The 18,884-nt window shown below is 49.4% G+C and overlaps 1 protein-coding gene and 1 non-coding gene across 3 annotated transcripts in view; both read right to left on the reverse strand.

The window, feature by feature from the left end:
* WHRN (whirlin) overlaps positions 1-18,884 on the reverse strand; it is a 90,921-nt gene that overhangs the window by 40,191 nt on the left and 31,846 nt on the right. For both annotated transcript variants that reach the window (XM_055579447.1, XM_055579448.1), the window contains exon 3: positions 15,939-16,064. In XM_055579447.1, the coding sequence (XP_055435422.1) occupies positions 15,939-16,064 (126 nt within the window). The remainder of the gene's footprint in view (positions 1-15,938; positions 16,065-18,884) is intronic.
* Positions 8,682-8,815, reverse strand: LOC129651938 (small nucleolar RNA SNORA43). Its single transcript, XR_008714430.1, has one exon. It is a non-coding gene; the product is annotated as a small nucleolar RNA SNORA43 (small nucleolar RNA).

Below are 18,884 nucleotides of genomic sequence, written 5' to 3' on the forward strand. Positions count from 1 at the left end.
GGTTAGTGGCCACTCAGCATCTCAGGCTCTTCCCTTGGCCACTTGGGATGAAGGATGAGAAGGAAAGCCAGCCCTTGCTGACCGTCTCCCTCCTGTGGACAGCATGGTTCACAGGGCCATGGGAGCCTCAATGAATGCTATCACCTTTTCCTGTGACCGGGGTAAATGACAGCTGGGCTCCTGCTCCAAGTGGCCTCCCTGTAGAAACTGTTACTCTTTTTGGCAGTAGACTGCCTGGCAGCAATTACTACCCTGGCAGGGGCCCCTTTAAAAATCAGGCAGACCTACCTGAGTAGCAATAAGTACTGGCCAACCCTCAGCAGAGAAGGAAATGGCAACCCACTCCAGTGTTCTTGCCTGGAGAATCCCAGGGACGGGGGAGCCTGGTGGGCTGCTGTCTCTGGGGTCACACAGAGTCGGACACGACTGAAGTGATGCAGCAGCAGCAGCAGCAGGACTAAGCAACTTGAACACTTGCAATTTACTGAACCTCCACTCAGAGGCCAGTTCACAAACTCGGCTAAGAGAACAACTACGGAAGGACTGAGAATGTGGTCCAGCCGGCAGGGGTTGGGGCAAGTATGGTTGGGGTGGGGAGACGCTTAAACCGGGCCCAGCCTGTGCTGGGATTCTCAGGAAAGAAACCATCTTCTGGCTCCTCGGAAAGGTGTTCATCATCAGGGCAGGTTCATCAGCTACCGGAGAGTTTCAGATGGCATCAGGGACCAGTCTCGCCCACCAGCATACATACTCATGTGGATACTGACGATCACTCACAACCAGAGCCATCGTTTGGGGAGGGCTTTTCCTGTGCCGGGTACTGGACTTTCTTGCACTAGCTCATTGTCCTGACAATATAGGACCTAGGGCACAGGTGGTGGCGGTATAGGTATCATTATTTAAAAAAAATTATTTTTAGAGAACCTGGAATCGGTCGAAAGCACAACTCCTCTCCCACAGTCCTTGGAAGGGAAGCAAGATGCCAATTCGGAAGTTCATGGCTCATGGACTCCTGGGCAGGGAGAGAGGTGGCCACTCCACCCCAGGGAGGGGCAGCCCCCAGGGACACAGAAGGCCCTGCTCCAGCAAGGGGCTCTGGAAAGGAGGCACAGCCAGTCTTCTAAGGCAGAGCTTGGCAGTGATGTGAAAGTGTGATCCCCCCTTTTGCTGAAAGAGCAGGGGAATGTCAAAGACCTCCAGCAACCAGGGGCTGCTCTGCCATAATTCCTCGCAAGCAGGCTCCGTGTGGGGCCAGGGCTGGCAGGTGAACGAGGAACCAAAGGAACTGCCTGAGCTTATTTCATCCTGGAGGGGCAACACCAGATTGACCCTTCACCCAGGAGACAGGCCCCACAGTGGAAACCCCACGGATGGACATTAGATCTGAGAGCCAGGCCTGTGACCTTGGCCGGCCCCTTCTGGACATACGACCTTGGGCAAATCACTCCCACTTTCTGATTCTCATTTTCTCATCCATATACAGAATCAATGCTATTTACATTAAACAGTCGTATACTGAAACCAGACAGACTTTTTTTAAAAAGCCAGCACATTGTGAATACCTTTATCTGTATTAAGTGTTTCTATAGAGATTCTCTGGCTACATCCTCGCAAGTTCCTAGAGGTACTATTTTCCCAGTTTTACAGATGGGGAAACTGAGTCCAGGCAGATACAGCTGGTAATTCTGACTCCAAAATGTGTGCATTTAACCACCATGTGACACTGCCTGCCAACGACTCACAGTGCCTGGCACAGTGGGTATGAGGAGCGGTAGGCATCATTATTAGCTTTCTCCAAATAATGCTTTCTTGCCGGAGTACAGCTTTAGTCATAAATTCTTATTTAAAATCATCTTAAAAGTTGAGCTGGGCATGTGCTCTCACATGGAGGTGGCACATGTCCAATCATCCGGGTCCCAGGGCCCCCTTCCGCCCACAGCAGATGCTACTGCGAGAGCCTTAGCTAAGTCCTGTCTCTGGCACAGCCCGGTTGCTAATACACAAGCACAAGCGCTTTTGCAACCACACTAAATTAGTGGCGCTGGCATACACAATGGAGATTATCTGCTGCCCTTGGGAGTGGAAAAAGCACTGAATGCAGAGGCACAGAAACACGGACAAAGCCTTTCTCAACATACAATTTTAAAAACCACGTTACCAATCGGAGACATTCGTCCAGTTGGCAGCCGAGGTGAACATGTGACCTTAGAGAGCCCTGCATTTGAACTGCCAACTCTCTGCCAGCCAAGAACACACTTTGGGGCAAGCTGTTTAAACTCACTGAGCCTTAGTCTCTTCATCCACAAAATAGGGATGATGACAATCAATACCTCTGCGTGGGGCTGAGATGAGGATAGAACAAGATGATTCTCGCCGCCCCCTTCCCCTCCCTCCCTCCGCCCCGGCTCCCAGACAGGACTGGGCTGGGAGAGGTCAGTGACTACTAGGGCTTTTGTGCTGCTGCTATTATGTAGATTTCAGGAATATCACTGGGAGTGTGTGGACATGAGCACACACACCACATATACAGAGAAATAACCCAAAGTTGTGGGGCTTCCCTGGAGGCTCAGCTGGTAAAGAATCTGCCTGCAAGGTAGGAGACCTAGGTTCAATCCCTGGGTTGGGAAGATCCCCTGGAGGACGGCATGGCAACCCACTCAAGTATTCTTGCCTGGAAAATCCAATGGACAGAGGAGCCTGGCAGACAGCAGTCCAAGGGGTCGCAGAGTCAGATACAACCGAGCAACTAAACACACTAATGACTCACCTCCAGGGGGCAGTAAGCTCAAGATGCCCCGTTGTGAGAACCATTTTGCAAGGGGATGAAATTCTGTCTTGTAAGAGCCACTGGAACTGGCCAGAGGAGGAGTTGTGAGCGGAGGAAGCGATGAGAACTGCATTTCTGTGACTAAGCTCCAGACCCACCTGAGTTTTCAACCCCAGCTCCTCCACCTACCCAGCTGTGTGACCTTGGGCATATTGCTTAACCTCTCTGGGTCTTGGGTGCCCATCTCTAAAATGAGGATGATTCTGCTCCCTCCTCACAGGGTTGCTGGGAGAATGAAACGACTCAGAGCAGGAGCAGCCTTCACTGAGCACCCTGGTTGACACAGAGGGAGCACTCCCCGGATGCTCATGATTCCTATGAGTATTACGGTCAATCAGAAACAGTAGATGACTCCTCTGCCCTAACTTATTTCCTTCTATTATTATTTTCCCCTATCATTATCATTACTACCCTCACACTGCCATACCTTCTGCTATTTCTACCACACTGTTACTTTAACATATTCTGAACAGCCAGGAGAATCCTCCAGGCCCCAAATTCAAAAGCAGAGTGTGCAGAAACCCCCAGCAGGTGTCACAACTGTGCTGACGGTGGAGAACCCGAGCAGAAGCAGGGAAGACTGAGGCCCGGCCGCCAAGGACTGTCAGGTCGCTTGTTTTTCCCATCACATAAGCTCAGGGGTTTAGCATCTTGTGGCTAACGGGGGAGGCCTTAGGGCCAATCTCCACCCAGTTTCACCACTTCCTTGCTGTGTGATCGTGAGCAAGTGATGACCTCCCTGAGCCTCAGTTTGCTCATCTTCAATTAATGGTACAGCGTCTATGTCAAGAACTGTTCAGGGATTCATTAAGGTGGAAACCTAAAAAAGCACTTAGCAGGGTCCAGCCTGGAATGTCACTCAGTGGACACTCGCTGTCACCATTTCTGTCACCGATGCTCAGCCAGCTCATCACCTGGGGCACCAGGAGTCTTCACTGACCTCTGTAGCCCACTCCCACCTCCCCCCACCCCCATTCAACACGAGTTCCACGCAGACCACACAGGGGACACAGATCCAGGCTCTGCATCGCACACACCTCGTTCTGGCCCCCAGATCACCAGTGCCTGATGCCCACCGAGCTCTCACCACAAGAAAGACTCTGAGGGCCCTGGGGTGCCCGGGGAGGGACACGGCTGCCCACCCTCCCTGCCACTCAGCCAGCAAGCCTCTCTCCAAACCCCGCTCAAGGTGAGAAAACGGACACGCTCAGGAGACATCCTGCCGTTTCTCCTTTGTTTTGGCTCTCTCTAGCCGGCAGCAGGAGAACACTGTAGATACTAAATGGCAGCAGTAAAAAATGATCACGAGATGGCTAAGACACATTTTTTTTTTTTGCTACATTTTGTGCTTCGACTTTTGAGGAGGGCCTTCTATGACACTCTGAAGTGGCAACAACTTAGTCCAAATCTTATTAATCAGAAAGGAAAGGTTTTGAACTGAGAAAGGAAGCACTTTTCTAAAAAGCCGGTGGTTGGATCATCAAAGGAACAGAATGAACAAGGGCCCCCAAGTCACTGTGTGCATCGCAGGTCAGGGAGAAAGGGGTCTGGAAGGGCGTGCCAGCTGCTGACAGCTGCCACACCCTGGGCCGGCAGGTGCGGGGGAAGGACGGTCACTGCACACCCTAGTGCTGCCTATGATCGGACTCCTTCACAACCAGCAAGCGTTACATTTACAATTGGAAACAAGTTAAGATTTTTTTCTTAATACTTATTACACTTGGCTAACTTGATACCTGCCAGGATTCTCCACTGTGAACTTAACAGTTTTCCCCTTTATTATTACAAAATATATTGATAGAGGTACTTTGAAATTATGCAAAACATCCTGTTTCTGCTATTTAGCATCCTTTGGTGCTCCTTGCCTATAGCAATGTAATATAATGCTCTAACTGTGATTTTCTCTTCCTTTATTCCTTCTATGCTTTTTCATGGCAATGTTTCTTTAAGCAGGAGTTGCTGCTTCTCCCCCATTGATTTATTTATCCTGTTCTTTATGTAATTACGTTAGTATGGATCCCTGGATATTTACTTCTCCTTTGGCCATGGCCGACTCTGGACACATATGATAGGCTGATTGATTGATTGGGTAGTACATCTTTATTTTCTGGTCCTAAAAGATACCCCAGGGTCCTCTGCCCTAGATCTGGAATCAATGATTCCTACAAAGAGCCGTGGTTCCTTTCATTTGGAGAATAGTATTTAGAAACTAAGATCTCAGTACTAGCTGTTCCCATTTTTATTGGGTACAACCCCCATCAACGGATCGAGTAAGGAATTATATGTACATGTACTAACTCATGCATACATACACAGCTGAATTGATTTCTGCATCTATTTGTGTATATACGTACACAGATTTTTTCTCTTTTTTGTGAATGAGTCCATATTGACATCTCCGATGAGTCCAGCACCACAGGGTTTTTTCTATTCCCAACCCTTTCTTTCCTTGTGACTTTCTTTGAAAGTAACAACCTGGCTCTCACTATCTAAAATGTACTTATTTTTTCAACCTGTACAAACGAAGTAGTTTCAGAATTCCTAATCCATTCCCCTTCGAGGCAAAGAAATTTGCCAACTGGAATACAGTTTCTGAGGGCAGTTCTTCTTGTCTTTGCCTTATAGCATCAGTTGAAACCATGTTTTTCAAAATCACTTAGGTCAGCTTCCTCCTTTTCCACTCCCTTTCAGTGTGGCTACAGGAATCATTTGTAATACAGTTAGATTCCTTTGTCTTCATTTGTCTCAGTCTGCACTCCATCTATCCTCCAACAACCAGGCTGAGTTTTTAAAAATATTATATATAGCAACATCCCTCTGTGTACAGTTCTGTGGGTGTTGACAAGTGCCCAGATTCATGCGTCCATCACTACATACAACCAACTTTCCATACAGAACCATTTCCCAGGTCTTCTGCCCATTTTGAGAGTTCTTTATACATTCTCAGTACAAGTCCTTTGTCAGAAATGTAATTAGAAAATACTGACTTCTCCAAGTCTTTTCATTCTCTTAAGAGTGTGTCTTTTGCAGAGCAATGTTTTTAACTTTCATAAAGCCCATTTTATCAGTTTTTTTCCCTTATGGGCCATGCTTTTGGTGTCTCATCTGCAAACTCTTTGCCCAATGCGAGGCCCCACAGATTTTCTCCTAGGCATTCCTGTAGCAGCAGTGCGGTGTTATTTTACCTTTAGGGCTATGGTGTATTTTGAGTTCATTTTCATAGAAGGTGTGAGGTTGAGGTTGAGGCTCATTTGTTGGCATGTAAATGTCCAACTGTTCCAGCACCATGTTGAAAGGACCATCATCCTTCCGTTCTCCACTGACTTACCTCTTCACTTTTGCCAAGCACCGGTTCAGTATGCAGAGGGGGGTTTGCTTCTGAACACTCTGCTCCGTCCCCCCGGCTGACACGCCCGTCCTGTCACGAGCACCGCACCGTCCTGTTTATTGCGGTTTTATAGCAAGTCTTGACATCGGGTACTAAGTCCTCTAACTACTCGTCGGCTTCAGGATTATTTGAGCTCCTCTAGTTTCTTTGCCTTTCCAGTACAAAATTTACAGTCAGTGTGTAAATATCTATAAACATTCCTGCTGGGATTGGAACTGGGATTGAATCAAGATTCAATTGATTCGTTGAATCAAGATCAAACTAGGGAGACCTGGCTTGATAATACTGAGTCTTTGTATTCCATGAACACAGTATATACCCATTTATTTAGGTCTTTTTCGGAGTTTTCAGCATACAAATAACTGTACATATTTTATTATTTATTTCTACCCTAAACTGTTTTTTTAAATTGATGCTGAATTTCACTTGTTCATTGCTACCATATTGAAATGGAGGTGACTTGTGGAAACAGTGTCAGACTTTTATTTTTGGGGGCTCCTAAATCACTGCAGATGGTGATTGCAGCCATGAAATTAAAAGACACTTACTCCTTGGAAGGAAAGTTATGCCCAACCTAGATAGCATATTCAAAAGCAGAGACATTACTTTGTCAACAAAGGTCCATCTAGTCAAGGCTATGGTTTTTCCTGTGGTCATGTATGGATGTGAGAGTTGGACTGTGAAGAAAGCTGAGCACCGAAGAATTGATGCTTTTGAACTGTGGTGTTGGAGAAGACTCTTGAGAGTCCCTTGGACTGCAAGGAGATCCAACCAGTCCATTCTGAAGGAGATCAGCCCTGGGATTTCTTTGGAAGGACTGATGTTGAAGCTGAAACTTCAATACTTTGGCCACCTCATGCTAAGAGTTGACTCATTGGAAAAGACTCTGATGTTGGGAGGGACTGGGGGCAGGAGGAGAAGGGGACAACAGAGCATGAGATAGCTGGATGGCATCACCAACTCGATGGACATGAGTTTGAGTGAACTCCGGGAGTTGGTGATGGACAGGGAAGCCTGGTGTGCTGTAATTCATGGGGTCACAAAGAGTCGGACACAACTGAACAACTGAATTGAACTGAACTGAACTGTGTATATTAACTTTGTATCCCTCCATCTTGCTAAACTCATTATTTCTTGGAGTTTTTTTGTAGATTCTTTGGAATTTTCTATGCAGACGAGCAGTCTCTGTAAATAGAGTTTTATTTCTTCTTTTCAGCTATGTATGCCTTTTCTTTCTTTCTATTGACTTCTGCACTGACTACAGCTTCTAGTATGATACTGAATAGGAGTGGTGAGGGAAGATATTTTTGCCTTATTTCAATCTTAGAAGAAACTGTATAGTTTTCACCATTAAATATATTATCTATTGCTTTGTGAAGATGCTCTTCATCAGGTTAAGGAAGTCCCTTTTGACTCCTAATTTAATTAGAGTTTTTAAAAATCATAAATGGATATTGTGCTGTGCTTAGACTCTTTGTGACCTCATGGACAGTAGCCTGCCAGGCTCCTCTGTCCATGGGGATTCCCCAGGCAGGAATACTGAAGTGGGTTGCCATGCCCTCCTTCAGGGGCATGGTGGATACTGAATACTGTTAAATGCCTTTTCTGATTATATGGTTTTTCTCAGTAACACTAATTTTCAAATGTCGAACTAGCCTTGCGTTCCTTGGATAAAACTCATTTGGTCATGGTATATATATTTTTAATAGATTGTTGGGGTTGTTAAATTTCGTTGGGGGTTTTCACATCTAAGTTCGTGAAGAATAGTGATCTGTAATTTTCTTTTCCTGAAATGTGTTTGTTCTTGCTGTTATATTATACTGGTTTCATAAAATGAGTTGGGAAGTATTCCCTCACTTTTTATTTTCAGAGAGAGACTGTGTAATAGTTCTTCCTTAACTATTTGCAAGAGATCATTAGTGAAAGCAACTGGGCTTGCGTTTTCTTTTTTTGGATGGTTTTTAACTACAAATTCAGTTTCTTTGACACACATATAGAATTTTCAGGTTATCTATTTTTCTTTCTTAAGTGTTAGTGGTTTATGTCTTTCAAGAAATTGGTTCATTCATTTAAGTTGTAAAATTTACAGGCAGAGAGTTGCTTGTAACACACCCTTATTTTTTTTTTTTTTTTTTTTTGAATCTAATCAGCGAATCCTCCCAAACCCTGTTTTCCTGCAGCAGCGCTGTCAACCGGATTCTCTGGCCTTCCCTCGAGGGACTCCTTACGTCAGGCGTTCGTAGGCCGGGTGGTGCAGGACGCCAGCTCAGCAGCCCCCAGCCAGGGAGGCACGTCACAGGTGCTCAAGGATGCCTAAATGTCCTCCCACACAGAACCATCATTTCCAGCAGACCCTCTCCTGGTCAGTCCCACCGGACCCAAGCTTGCCGTGTGCTGTCCACTCCCTCTGTCCTCTCCAGCCTTCTGTGCACGTGGGAACAAGGGGCTCCCTCATGCAGTGCCCACTGATGTTCGGCTACAAACCATTCTTAGTGCCCACGGTTCTGAGCACTGAGCGTAGAAACAGCCGCTTCCTCTCTGCCCCAACGGCACGGGCGCAGCAGGGCGGCCGCACCCGTGGTGCCGGCAAATCCGGCATCTGCAGGGCAGTTAACACACCCTTATTATCTAAGGTTTTTTCTTATTGTTAGAAATATTAAGAGGTAATTTTTATCATCTTCATTAGGGCTGCTATAAAATCAGTCATCAGATCAGATCAGATCAGTCGCTCAGTCGTGTCCAACTCTTTGCGACCCCATGAATCGCAGCACGCCAGGCCTCCCTGTCCATCACCAAATCACAAATAAAAATACTTTTAAAATATCTTTACTAAACAAGTATTATGTAGCAGCCACACCCTTTTTCCCCACTGAGAATATGCAGACTGCATCCTTGGAGAGTATGCCAGGCTCATTCTCTCCCAGCAGGACTATTTCAGGGACTCACGGAGACAGAGTCAGCAGGCAAAGGAGCTGCCTGATGATGAAGAGGCTCTGTCCAGGACTCTGTGCTGGGGATTCATACACCTGGACCTACTTCTCCATGATCCTCAGCCAGTCCTTCCCCTCCCTCTGGTCTTCAGTCTCCCCAGGTGGGAAATGGGAAGCTTGGAGGCTGAGATCTATGCATATAGATGGGTTCCTGCCACCACCTACCCTCCATCAGGGAAGAGCTGAAGGTGGTCCTGAATGTCCACTGGTACCTTTGATGAGCAAACCTCACTGTGGGCCATGGCGCTATTCAGCTTTTTCATCATGAAGGCACGTGTCTCTAAAGGAAAGGGTCTGATTGCTCAGGTCCATCCCAGGTGGTTATAAAAACCACTAAGGCCTCTTAGCAGGATTCATTCCTCAACAGAAGTCCAGCTCTGTGCTGTGTTCAGACCAGGATGCACATGAAGCAGTGGTCAAGATTGGAGCTTTGGAGTCAAAAAGACCTGGCCTGGGGCCTGCCTCAGCTGTAGCCACTCTCCTTCATTCAGGACATCCACCGTGTGCCAGGCACTGTCTGCACAGTGCGTAGCTAGCATGCAGTCTCTGCTCCACGCTGCTGGGATCTCAGAGGAGAGACAGTCATTAACGTCATGTCTAACTCTGTGTGACCCCATGGGCTGTAGCCCGCCAGCCTCTTCTGTCTATGGAATTTTCCAAGCAAGAACACTGGAATGGGTTGCCATTTCCTCCTCCAGGGGATCTGCCAGACCCAGGGATCGAATCTGAGTCTTCTGCATCTCCTGCATTGGCAGGCGAATTCTTGACCCATGAGCCACCTGGGAAGCCATTATCCGTTTAGTTCAATTGCTCAGTCGTGTCCGACTCTTTGCAACCCCATGAATCGCAGCATGCCAGGCCTCCCTGTCCATCAAGTCGGTGATGCCATCCAGCCATCTCATCCTCTGTTGTCCCCTTTTTCTCCTGCCCCCAATCCCTCCCAGCATCAGAGTCTTTTCCAATGAGTCAACTCTTCGCATGAGGTGGCCAAAGTACTGGAGTTTCAGCTTTAGCATCATTCCTTCCAAAGAAATCCCAGGGCTGATCTCCTTCAGAATGGACTGGTTGGATCTCCTTGCAGTCCAAGGGACTCTCAAGAGCCTTCTCCAACACCACAGTTCAAAAGCACCAATTCTTCGGTGCTCAGCTTTCTTCACAGTCCAACTCTCACATCCATACATGACCACTGGAAAAACCATAGCCTTGACTAGATGGAAGCCATTATAAATAAGCCCGAATTATGATGAGATTATAAGTTTCTATCTCACAGAGCTGCAGTGAGGGTCAGAGCTGACACGTGGAGATCACCAGCTCCTGGGTGAGTGCTCCATGAAGGATGCCATCCCAGATTCAGGCCAGAGAGGACCAGTCAGCAGAACAGACCCTGGTAAAAGCCAGTCCATAGAGAGGTCAGCCCAACCCAGTTGAGACACAGCACACACGACAGATCTGGAACTAGTGGTTCATCCCCTTAGTTACCGAGACACCAAATCAGCAACAGATGCTCCATGGCCAGCCCCAAGGCCACAGGCAGCACAGTGGTGACCCCAAGAGTGGGGCATTCATGGGAACAGAGTTCCTGCCCCCCAAAAACCCCATCCAGGATGGAAGCCTGGCTCCCACCGGCAGAAACCAAATAAGTCTTCCACCCTGGAATGACCTCAAGGGTGAAGGCCATGAAGCCTGGCAGGATAAGGTACAAGCACCCTGGGCTTCACAAACTCAGTGATTCATAAGAAGACTAAATGGCCTTTGTTTCCTCTTTCTGCATTCTTTTGATATTTGACCAATACAGGGTCCTAGGGAGGTGGTGGAACAAAGTCCATAGCTTTTAGAGGGCCTGAAGGGCTAGGGCTGGATCCCTGTGTGAGCCCAAGCAAGGACTACGCCTCTCTGAGCCTCAGTGACGCATCTATGAAGTGTCCACTTATTAAATGTCATCTATTAATGCCCACCAAAGGGCTACTGGGAGGATTAAATAAGCACGAATCTAAAGTGTTTAGCACAATGCCTGGTTCATAATAACTGGTTGGTAAATAGCATTATTATTATTAAATGCCAGTCAACTCTGGCTGTCCTTAAAGGAACAAACAAGGTTTTATGGCCCCTTCTCTGGTGGGGTTTGCTGGGGGCAGGTGTAAAGGCATAAGAGAGGCCTAAAGGTAAATTCAGAGGCAGGAGTCACCCCTGCCGGGAGGGCGGGACAGTTCCAAGTTCCAGGCGCTGCGCCCTGGGTGAAGGCTGGCAAGTGCAGGGCCGCCTCCTCTGAGCTCTCCTCCCAGCAGCGTTCGCGGGACTCATAGGGCCCCTCAGGAGCGAAGGGAGCGGCTGGAAGCCAGGCGCAAGGTGCTCTATCACCCCAGGAAAGCTCTGCACGGTGGCAAGGAGCCCTATTTACAAATAAAGTTTGTTCTTGGCTCCACCACCCACACAGCCAAGCCCCTTTATTCCATTTCAATATGCTTAATTACATGGAAAGTGCACTGGCAATAAAACAGAATTAATCAGTCCCGGACGCCTGAATGAGTGTAGGCAGGTGTTAGCATATGCGAGGGCCCTGGGAGGGGAAAGTCCAAGAGTGGCAGGGAATATACTGATGAAATGTTTTACTACGGTGGGGATGGAAGATGGAAGGGCCTTTACTGAAGGGAGGCATTTTAGGAGCAAATAAAGCTTCTGATCGCCTGCAACTGAGAAGCAGACTAAAGTAAATGAACAACTTCTACGGAATATTTTTCTTCTGCCTTGTTTCAAAATGGAAATCACTTTCTTGTTGCTGCTTCCATGATTATAAAAGTAGCATTTGCTCCATTGAGACACTGTATAAGGATGTAAAGAATAAAATGAAAATCATCCAAAATCTTACCACCTCAGGATAACCACTATTGACATCTTGGTGTGTGCTGCTGTAGATGGTTCTCTGGATATGTTTTTGCATAAGTATTCAATATGCATGAGATCCTGTAGACACGTGGTTTGGCAGCCTGGTTTCCATCGAATAACACACCGCGGACATCCCTCCGTAGAAATAACAGAAGATCTCGAGCATCATCTTTTTACGGCTGCAGAGTCCTGTGTGCATTATATGACCTGTGTGATCTGGCTATTTGCCTCCTCAGCATGGTCTGGCACCTTCTCCCCGCCTGGCTTTCTGCATTCAGCCAACACCAGTCTTCCTTTGCATCCTAGAACACTTCAGGGACTCAGCGTTAGGTGTCCTTTCTGCGCAAAATTCTCCTTTCTCCTTCACATAATTCATCTTTTTCCTTTCAAATTTCCACTGAAATGTTTCTTTCTTCAGGAAGTCTTCCTGGATATCTACCCCCAGACACTCAGAGTTCCATGCGCCTTGCCGTCTTGGTATTTATCACATCTTGGTATTTATGGCAATTAAATACATAGTCGTGAAACTTATTCCCCCTCCCCCTTGTCTTTCCACTAGAAAATAAGCTCTCGGAGGGCAGGGACTGTGTCTGTCTTTCTCAGCTCAGAAGCCACAGGGCAAGTACAGTGTCTGGCGTGCAGGAGTCCTCAGTATATATGCGCTGATCACGTGGAAGGAAGCAAAGGAGAGGCAGCCAGGGATTCCCGCTTCCTGCATTAATGCCTACTTCCTGCCTGCCTGCCAAAGGATCTGCCAGCAGGTCACCTACTTTGGCACCTCTCTGTGGGTACAGGAGCCTCCAGGTAAAGGAGAATAGATCACGGTCCTGTGCCTGGGCACCCACTGGTGCTCCCCGGCCAGAGACGGTCCCAGAGATCTGCCTGCCCAACTGTTCAACTGCTCACAGCCCAAGCTGGGAAACCAAGGCCCAGAGATGGTGACTGCAACTAAAAGATGCTTGCTCCTTGGAAGAAAAGCTATGACAAACCTAGACGGCATATTCAAAAGCAGAGACATCACTTTGCTGACAAAGGTCTGTTTAGTCAAAGCTATGGTAGTCATGTAAAGGATGTGAGAGTTGGACCATAAAGAAGGCTGAGTGCTGAAGAATTAGTGCTTTCGAATTGTAGTGCTAAAGACTCTTGAGAGTCCCTTGGACTGCAAGGAGATCAAACCAGTCAATCCTAAAGGAAATCAGTCCTGAATATTCATTGGAAGGACTGATGCTGAAGCTGAAGCTCCAATACTTTGGCCACCTGATGCGAAGAGCTGACTCATTGGAAAAGACACTGATGCCAGGAAAGACTGAGGGCAGGGGGAGAAGGGGGTGACAGAGGATGAGATGGTTGGCGGGCATCACTGATTCAGTGGACATGAGTTTGAGCAAATTCTGGGAGATAGTGAAGGACAGGGAAGCCTGGCGTGCTGCAGACCATGGGGTCACAAAGAGTCAGACACGACTTAGCAACTGAACAACAACAAATAATTGCTTTGTTAATGTTGTGTTAGTTTCTGTTGTACAACAGCATGAATCAACTATACGTATACATATATCCCTCCCTCTTGAACCTCCCTCCCACCCACCTGCTTCCTGCCCCTCTAGGTCATCACAAAGCACCAAGCTGTTTCCTGTGCTATACAGCAGCTTCCCACTAGCTATCTGTTTTACACATCAGTTCAGTTTAGTCTTCTCCAACACCACAGTTCAAAAGCATCAATTCTTTGGTGCTCAGCTTTCTCTATAGTCCAACTCTCACATTCATACATGACTACTCGAAAAACCATAGCTTTGACGAGATGGACCTTTGTCGGCAAAGTAATGTCTCTGCTTTTTAGGTATGAGAAGGAAATGGCAACCCATTCCAGTGTTCTTGCCTGGAGAATCCCAGGGACGGGGGAGCCTGGTGGGCTGCCGTCTATGGAGTCGCACAGAGTCGGACACTACTGAAGCAACTTAGCAGCAGCAGCAACAGCAGCAGCATATCTATGGGAGAAGGCAATGGCACCCCACTCCAGTACTCTTGCCTGGAAAATCCTATGGACGGAGGAGCCTGGTAGGCTGCAGTCCAAGGGGTCGCTAAGAGTCGGACATGACTGAGCGACTTCACTTTCACTTTTCACTTTCATGCATTGGAGAAGGAAATGGCAACCCACTCCAGTGTTCTTGCCTGGAGAATCGCAGGGACGGGGGAGCCTGGTGGGCTGCGGTCTATGGGGTCACACAGAGTCAGACACGACTGAAGCGACTTAGCAGCAGCAGCAGCAGCAGCAGCAGCATATGTATGTTGATGCTACTCTAAATCCATTCATGGGGCTACACCTTTATAACCTAATCACCTTCCAAAGACCTCACCTTCTAGTATCATCACTTTGGGAGTTAGAGTTTCAAGGTATGAATTTGGGAGGAACACATTCAGTCCGTAACACAGACACACAATAATTTTAACCTTTATCATTAATGCCATCGAGTGTATTACTCATTTTCTTCTGAGAAAGAGATGCTGTATATTATCATTATCTAGGAAGGGGAAGGGGAACAGTGAGGTGGAGGGATTCTCCAAGGTCACAAAGCTTCGACAACAAAAGCAGCAATGCTGGGATCCGGCCTCCAGACCCAGAGCTTGCCTCATCGTGTTGTGTTTCCTAGGGGAATCCCCCTGAGCCACGTCACGGAGCAGGAGGTGGGGGCAGCCTCCTGACCCCCACTCTGCCCCGCCATGACCCTTCTTCTCATCCACATGGAGAACCAGCTTCCCCGGGTCAGTAGAGCACGCAGGCCCTTTGTTACGAAGACACAATCTCATCTCCTGCCTTCTTCCCCAGCCTCACACATGGCTAGTCGCCCATCGGGTCACACCTGGTCAAACCACATGGCTCCTTCAGCCAGAAAGCCCTGCAGCCCAGCCCCTTCACCCATATCCTCTCGTCCACCGGACTTGGCTCAAATGCCACCTGTACCCAGGGTCACTGCCGCCACAGCACCTTTGGCCATAGGATTTAGCCACAAAGCATGCTGCTACTTACCGAAGGGATCTGTGTCCGGGGGGAGGGGGGGGGGGGTCCAGTGTAACACAGTCTCCACCTCACCCACTGTACCTCCCCCAAAGCCCTGGGGCAGTTCCCAGCCCTCCCCAACGGGGGATACAGTGTAGCGGTTAAGCCCATGGGCTTTGGAGCTAAGGCTGCTGGGCTCAAACCCTGCTCTGCACGCCATCCGCTGCATGACCTTGGACAAGTCTGTTTAACCTCTACAGCCTCAGTTTCCCCAACTGGACAATGTGGGTAAGAACATCTCACCCCACAGGGCAGGATAATGTTCAGGGAGATGATATGTGTGACATTAAGGACCAATGTCGGGCATGCAGCTGGCCCTCTTCAAGATGAGAGGTAACTTGCTGGTTGCCCTGGATTGAATGCCAGCCCTGAAGCTGCCCAATGCAACCCCATCCCAGCCCACAGCTGCCTCTCCTCTTCCCTCTCCAAGCGTCACAATAAACCCCAAAGTCAGGGCCATCGCCGGTGTTTACAAAACAGCAGCCTCAAAGAGCTCAGGCTGGCCCGCTGCCCTCAGCGTGTGGGAGGGTGCCCTGTGGGACGATCACTAGGAGAACTCGAGGCCTGGGAGTGGGGGGTTGAGGTGTTGTGAGCTGTGAGCTGTGAAGGAGAGTCGTGGAGCCAGGGGAGGGCTCCCGGCTGGGACAGGTCCTTGAGGCGGGGTGCTGACCGCTCTGCCGGACATCCCATTGCAATCAGCTGCCCAGAGTTCCACACATAGGAACCTTCCCTCCCTCTCTCCCAGGCCTGCAGCCCGGCACCCCATCCCTCTCCCTGGAGTCAGGGGTCTCTCACCTTGAGCCCGCTGCTCTCTGCTTCGGAGCCCGGGTCCACGCCGGTGACGTAAATGCCCAGGCCGTACTCTGCTCCCCCACGGATGGTGAGGCCCAGAGACCGGCCGTCCCCCAGCACCAGGTTCACCTGCAGAGGGGGAGAGGAGACAGCATCGGAGGAGGGCCTGGAGGGCACCGGGAACTTCGGGGGGCGGGGGGCGGCGGCCTGAAGAGCCGCCTCCCGTACTCTGAAGGGCACACCTACTCGGGCTTGCAAGGTGCCCTGGAACGTTCCGGTTTCTGCCCCAGCTCTGCCCCCGACTCACTGAGTGACGCGGGGAAATCCCTCTCCCTTCCTGGGTCACAGGCACAAGTGAAGTAAAGGGAAGGCCCCGAGGAAATGACCTCTAGGGACCCCCTGGTATTGACACCCCAGGTTTTCATGTTTCCCTCACACCACGGGGGCCCGGACTCTCTCGGCCCCCACTGGCCACCCTTGACTTCACACCCTTCTGTCGAGGAGTGCCTGTCAGGCCCAAGGCCTCCACCCAGTTCCCCTACCTCCCATCCTCTGATCTGAGGATCCAGGCTGAGTCCAGGATCAGGGCCCACCACCAGGCAGGCCACCCGCAGCGTCCCCCGCCTCCCAGGGGCCTGGTCTCCTGCCTCCCTGAGGGTACCCTGCTCTGCCATCCGTCCTCCCAGGCCACGGCAGTGTCACTTCAGCAGCCCTTCATCTCACAAACACGGGGAGTGCCCACTGAGTGCAGACCCAGTGCCAGGCCAGGGATGTGGAGATGACCCAGGCACAGGTCTGCCCCCCAGGGTGCCGAGTCCTGGGGGCAGAGAGACCAGCAAACAAACCTTCAGGGTGCCGTGTGATCAGAGCCGGATGGGGTGACCTGGGGGCCATGTGGGTGCAGAGAAGGAGCAATGGCCCTGCCTGGAGATGGGGGGTTGGATAGGGGGAGCTTCCTGGAGAAGTGACATCCTTCACGAAGAACCGGAGAAGGGAGGCATGGTGGCTGGAGCAGGAAGCGCTGCGGGTGGTGGGGGAGGCTGAGGGGGGTTGTCAAGAGGCTGGCACAGAAGCCTCAGTATCCATGAGGGAGACTAGTGTGCTTGGCCACTTACAAAAAGAAGTGGCCAAACAGTTGAAAGTGCTAGTTGCTCAGTCATGTCTGACTCTGCAACCCCATGGACTGTAGCCTGCCAGGCTCCGCTGTCCATGGGATGCTCCAGGCAGGAATACTGGAGTGGGTTGCTATTCCCTTCTCCAGGGGATCTTCCTGACCCAGGGATAGAACCCAGGTCTCCCTCATTGCAGGCAGATTCTTTACTGTCTGAGCCACCGGACAAGCAGAACAGCTGAAAACTTACCCCAAAAAAGGGCAGAAAACACCCCGAAACAAGTTAAGACCCAGTGGCATGTAAGGGACCCAAACAGAGCACAGTGTGACCGCTCACAGGAGACGGGGGCAGAGGTCGCGGCAGGCATTGGGGAGGGCAAATGTCATGGAGTCAGTTAGGAAGCCATTCACCTAGCTATCTCTTTCTGAAAAGTCATCCACCTGACAGTTATCAGGGGCTCTGCACCCATCAGGCGTCCCTTACATCTATTATCTCACTTCATTCTTCAATCCTCCCCTCTGGAGATCAGGAGGCAAGTAACTTGCCCAGGGTCACATAACCAGTCCCCTACTGGTCAGGGGGAGGTCCTGGAGAAGACAGACTCAAGTCCAAACTGACCACGAAGATTGTGGGGGGAGAGAGCAGAAAGGAACCCGGGAGCACACAGATGGCTGTGTTCCCCCTTCAAATACTAAAGATGAAAACAAACCCCACGGCTTGCCAGTCACTTCCCCATAAATCCTTTACATGGGAATAAAAGGGAGTCTTCATCACAGGACTATAATAACAGACCTACCCATAGCAGGGTATCTGCTTCAATCACCTGCAGGCAGCTCCACCAGCACTTGGCAGGAAACAAAACTCATCTAAGGGAAAGGGCACTCACTATGTGAGAGGCATCCTGGCACAGTGAAAAGAAGACCATTCAGGCTAATAATAAGAATATAAAAATAATAACTCATTAAAGCAATTGGTTACTGAATGTACTGTGTCTTTCCTAAATCCCTGCTCAACACTTCACATGCCTTACCCCCTTTAGTTCTCTTTCCTCTTCTGTGGTTTCTCTTATCATCCCCAGTTTCCAGATAAGGAAACTGAGGCTGGAGACATGAAATGGCCTGGCCAAGATCATAGAGCTGGCAGCTGGCAGAGCCCACCGTTTAACCAGCTCGCCGCATTGCCTCCCAGAGGACTGAGTTCACATCCTGCTTCTGCCCTTTACTCCTGGGCAACTCTGGGGCAAGGCCCAATGCTTTTCTGATCTTCAGTTTCCCCATCAGTGAAATGAGAGCCACACAGCCTAGCTGGGGCAGGCACTGCCATCCTTCTTCCCGCCCCCGCTTAGAACCCCAAGGAAGCAATGTGAACAGCCCTGGGAGATGACGTCCATAAATATTTGGGGGCAAAAAAAAGATATGAAAGGTACCTAGCACGTAGGCAGTAATGGATAAATGATGGTTGTTGCTGCCATGAATTACTGTGTCCCAGGTACCATCCTCTGTGCACACGATTTATTGATTCTTGAAACAGCCCCGTGTGGCTCCTGTGATCACCCCCAAATCTCGCCTAGGGAAGCTTAAGTGACACACCCAAGGTCAGGTGACTCACCCAAGGTCACACAGTCCGGGAGTTCTGAAACCAGGGGTGATACTGTGATTTATACTAAGAAATACATATTTTTTGTCTTTGTCCTCCTTCCTGGCAATAAGCTCCAGAAACTTTGTAGATTCCTAAGTGATAAGACCACTAGGGGCATCTTTTGTTCTCATAAGGCGACTCTGGGTGCCTGGAAGGCATCTGGTCACCAGAAAGACCCAGCCATGATCAGAAGCTTGGA

The sequence above is a fragment of the Bubalus kerabau genome, chromosome 4, assembly GCF_029407905.1.
Source record: "Bubalus kerabau isolate K-KA32 ecotype Philippines breed swamp buffalo chromosome 4, PCC_UOA_SB_1v2, whole genome shotgun sequence".
In the NCBI taxonomy this organism is placed as follows: domain Eukaryota; kingdom Metazoa; phylum Chordata; class Mammalia; order Artiodactyla; family Bovidae; genus Bubalus; species Bubalus kerabau.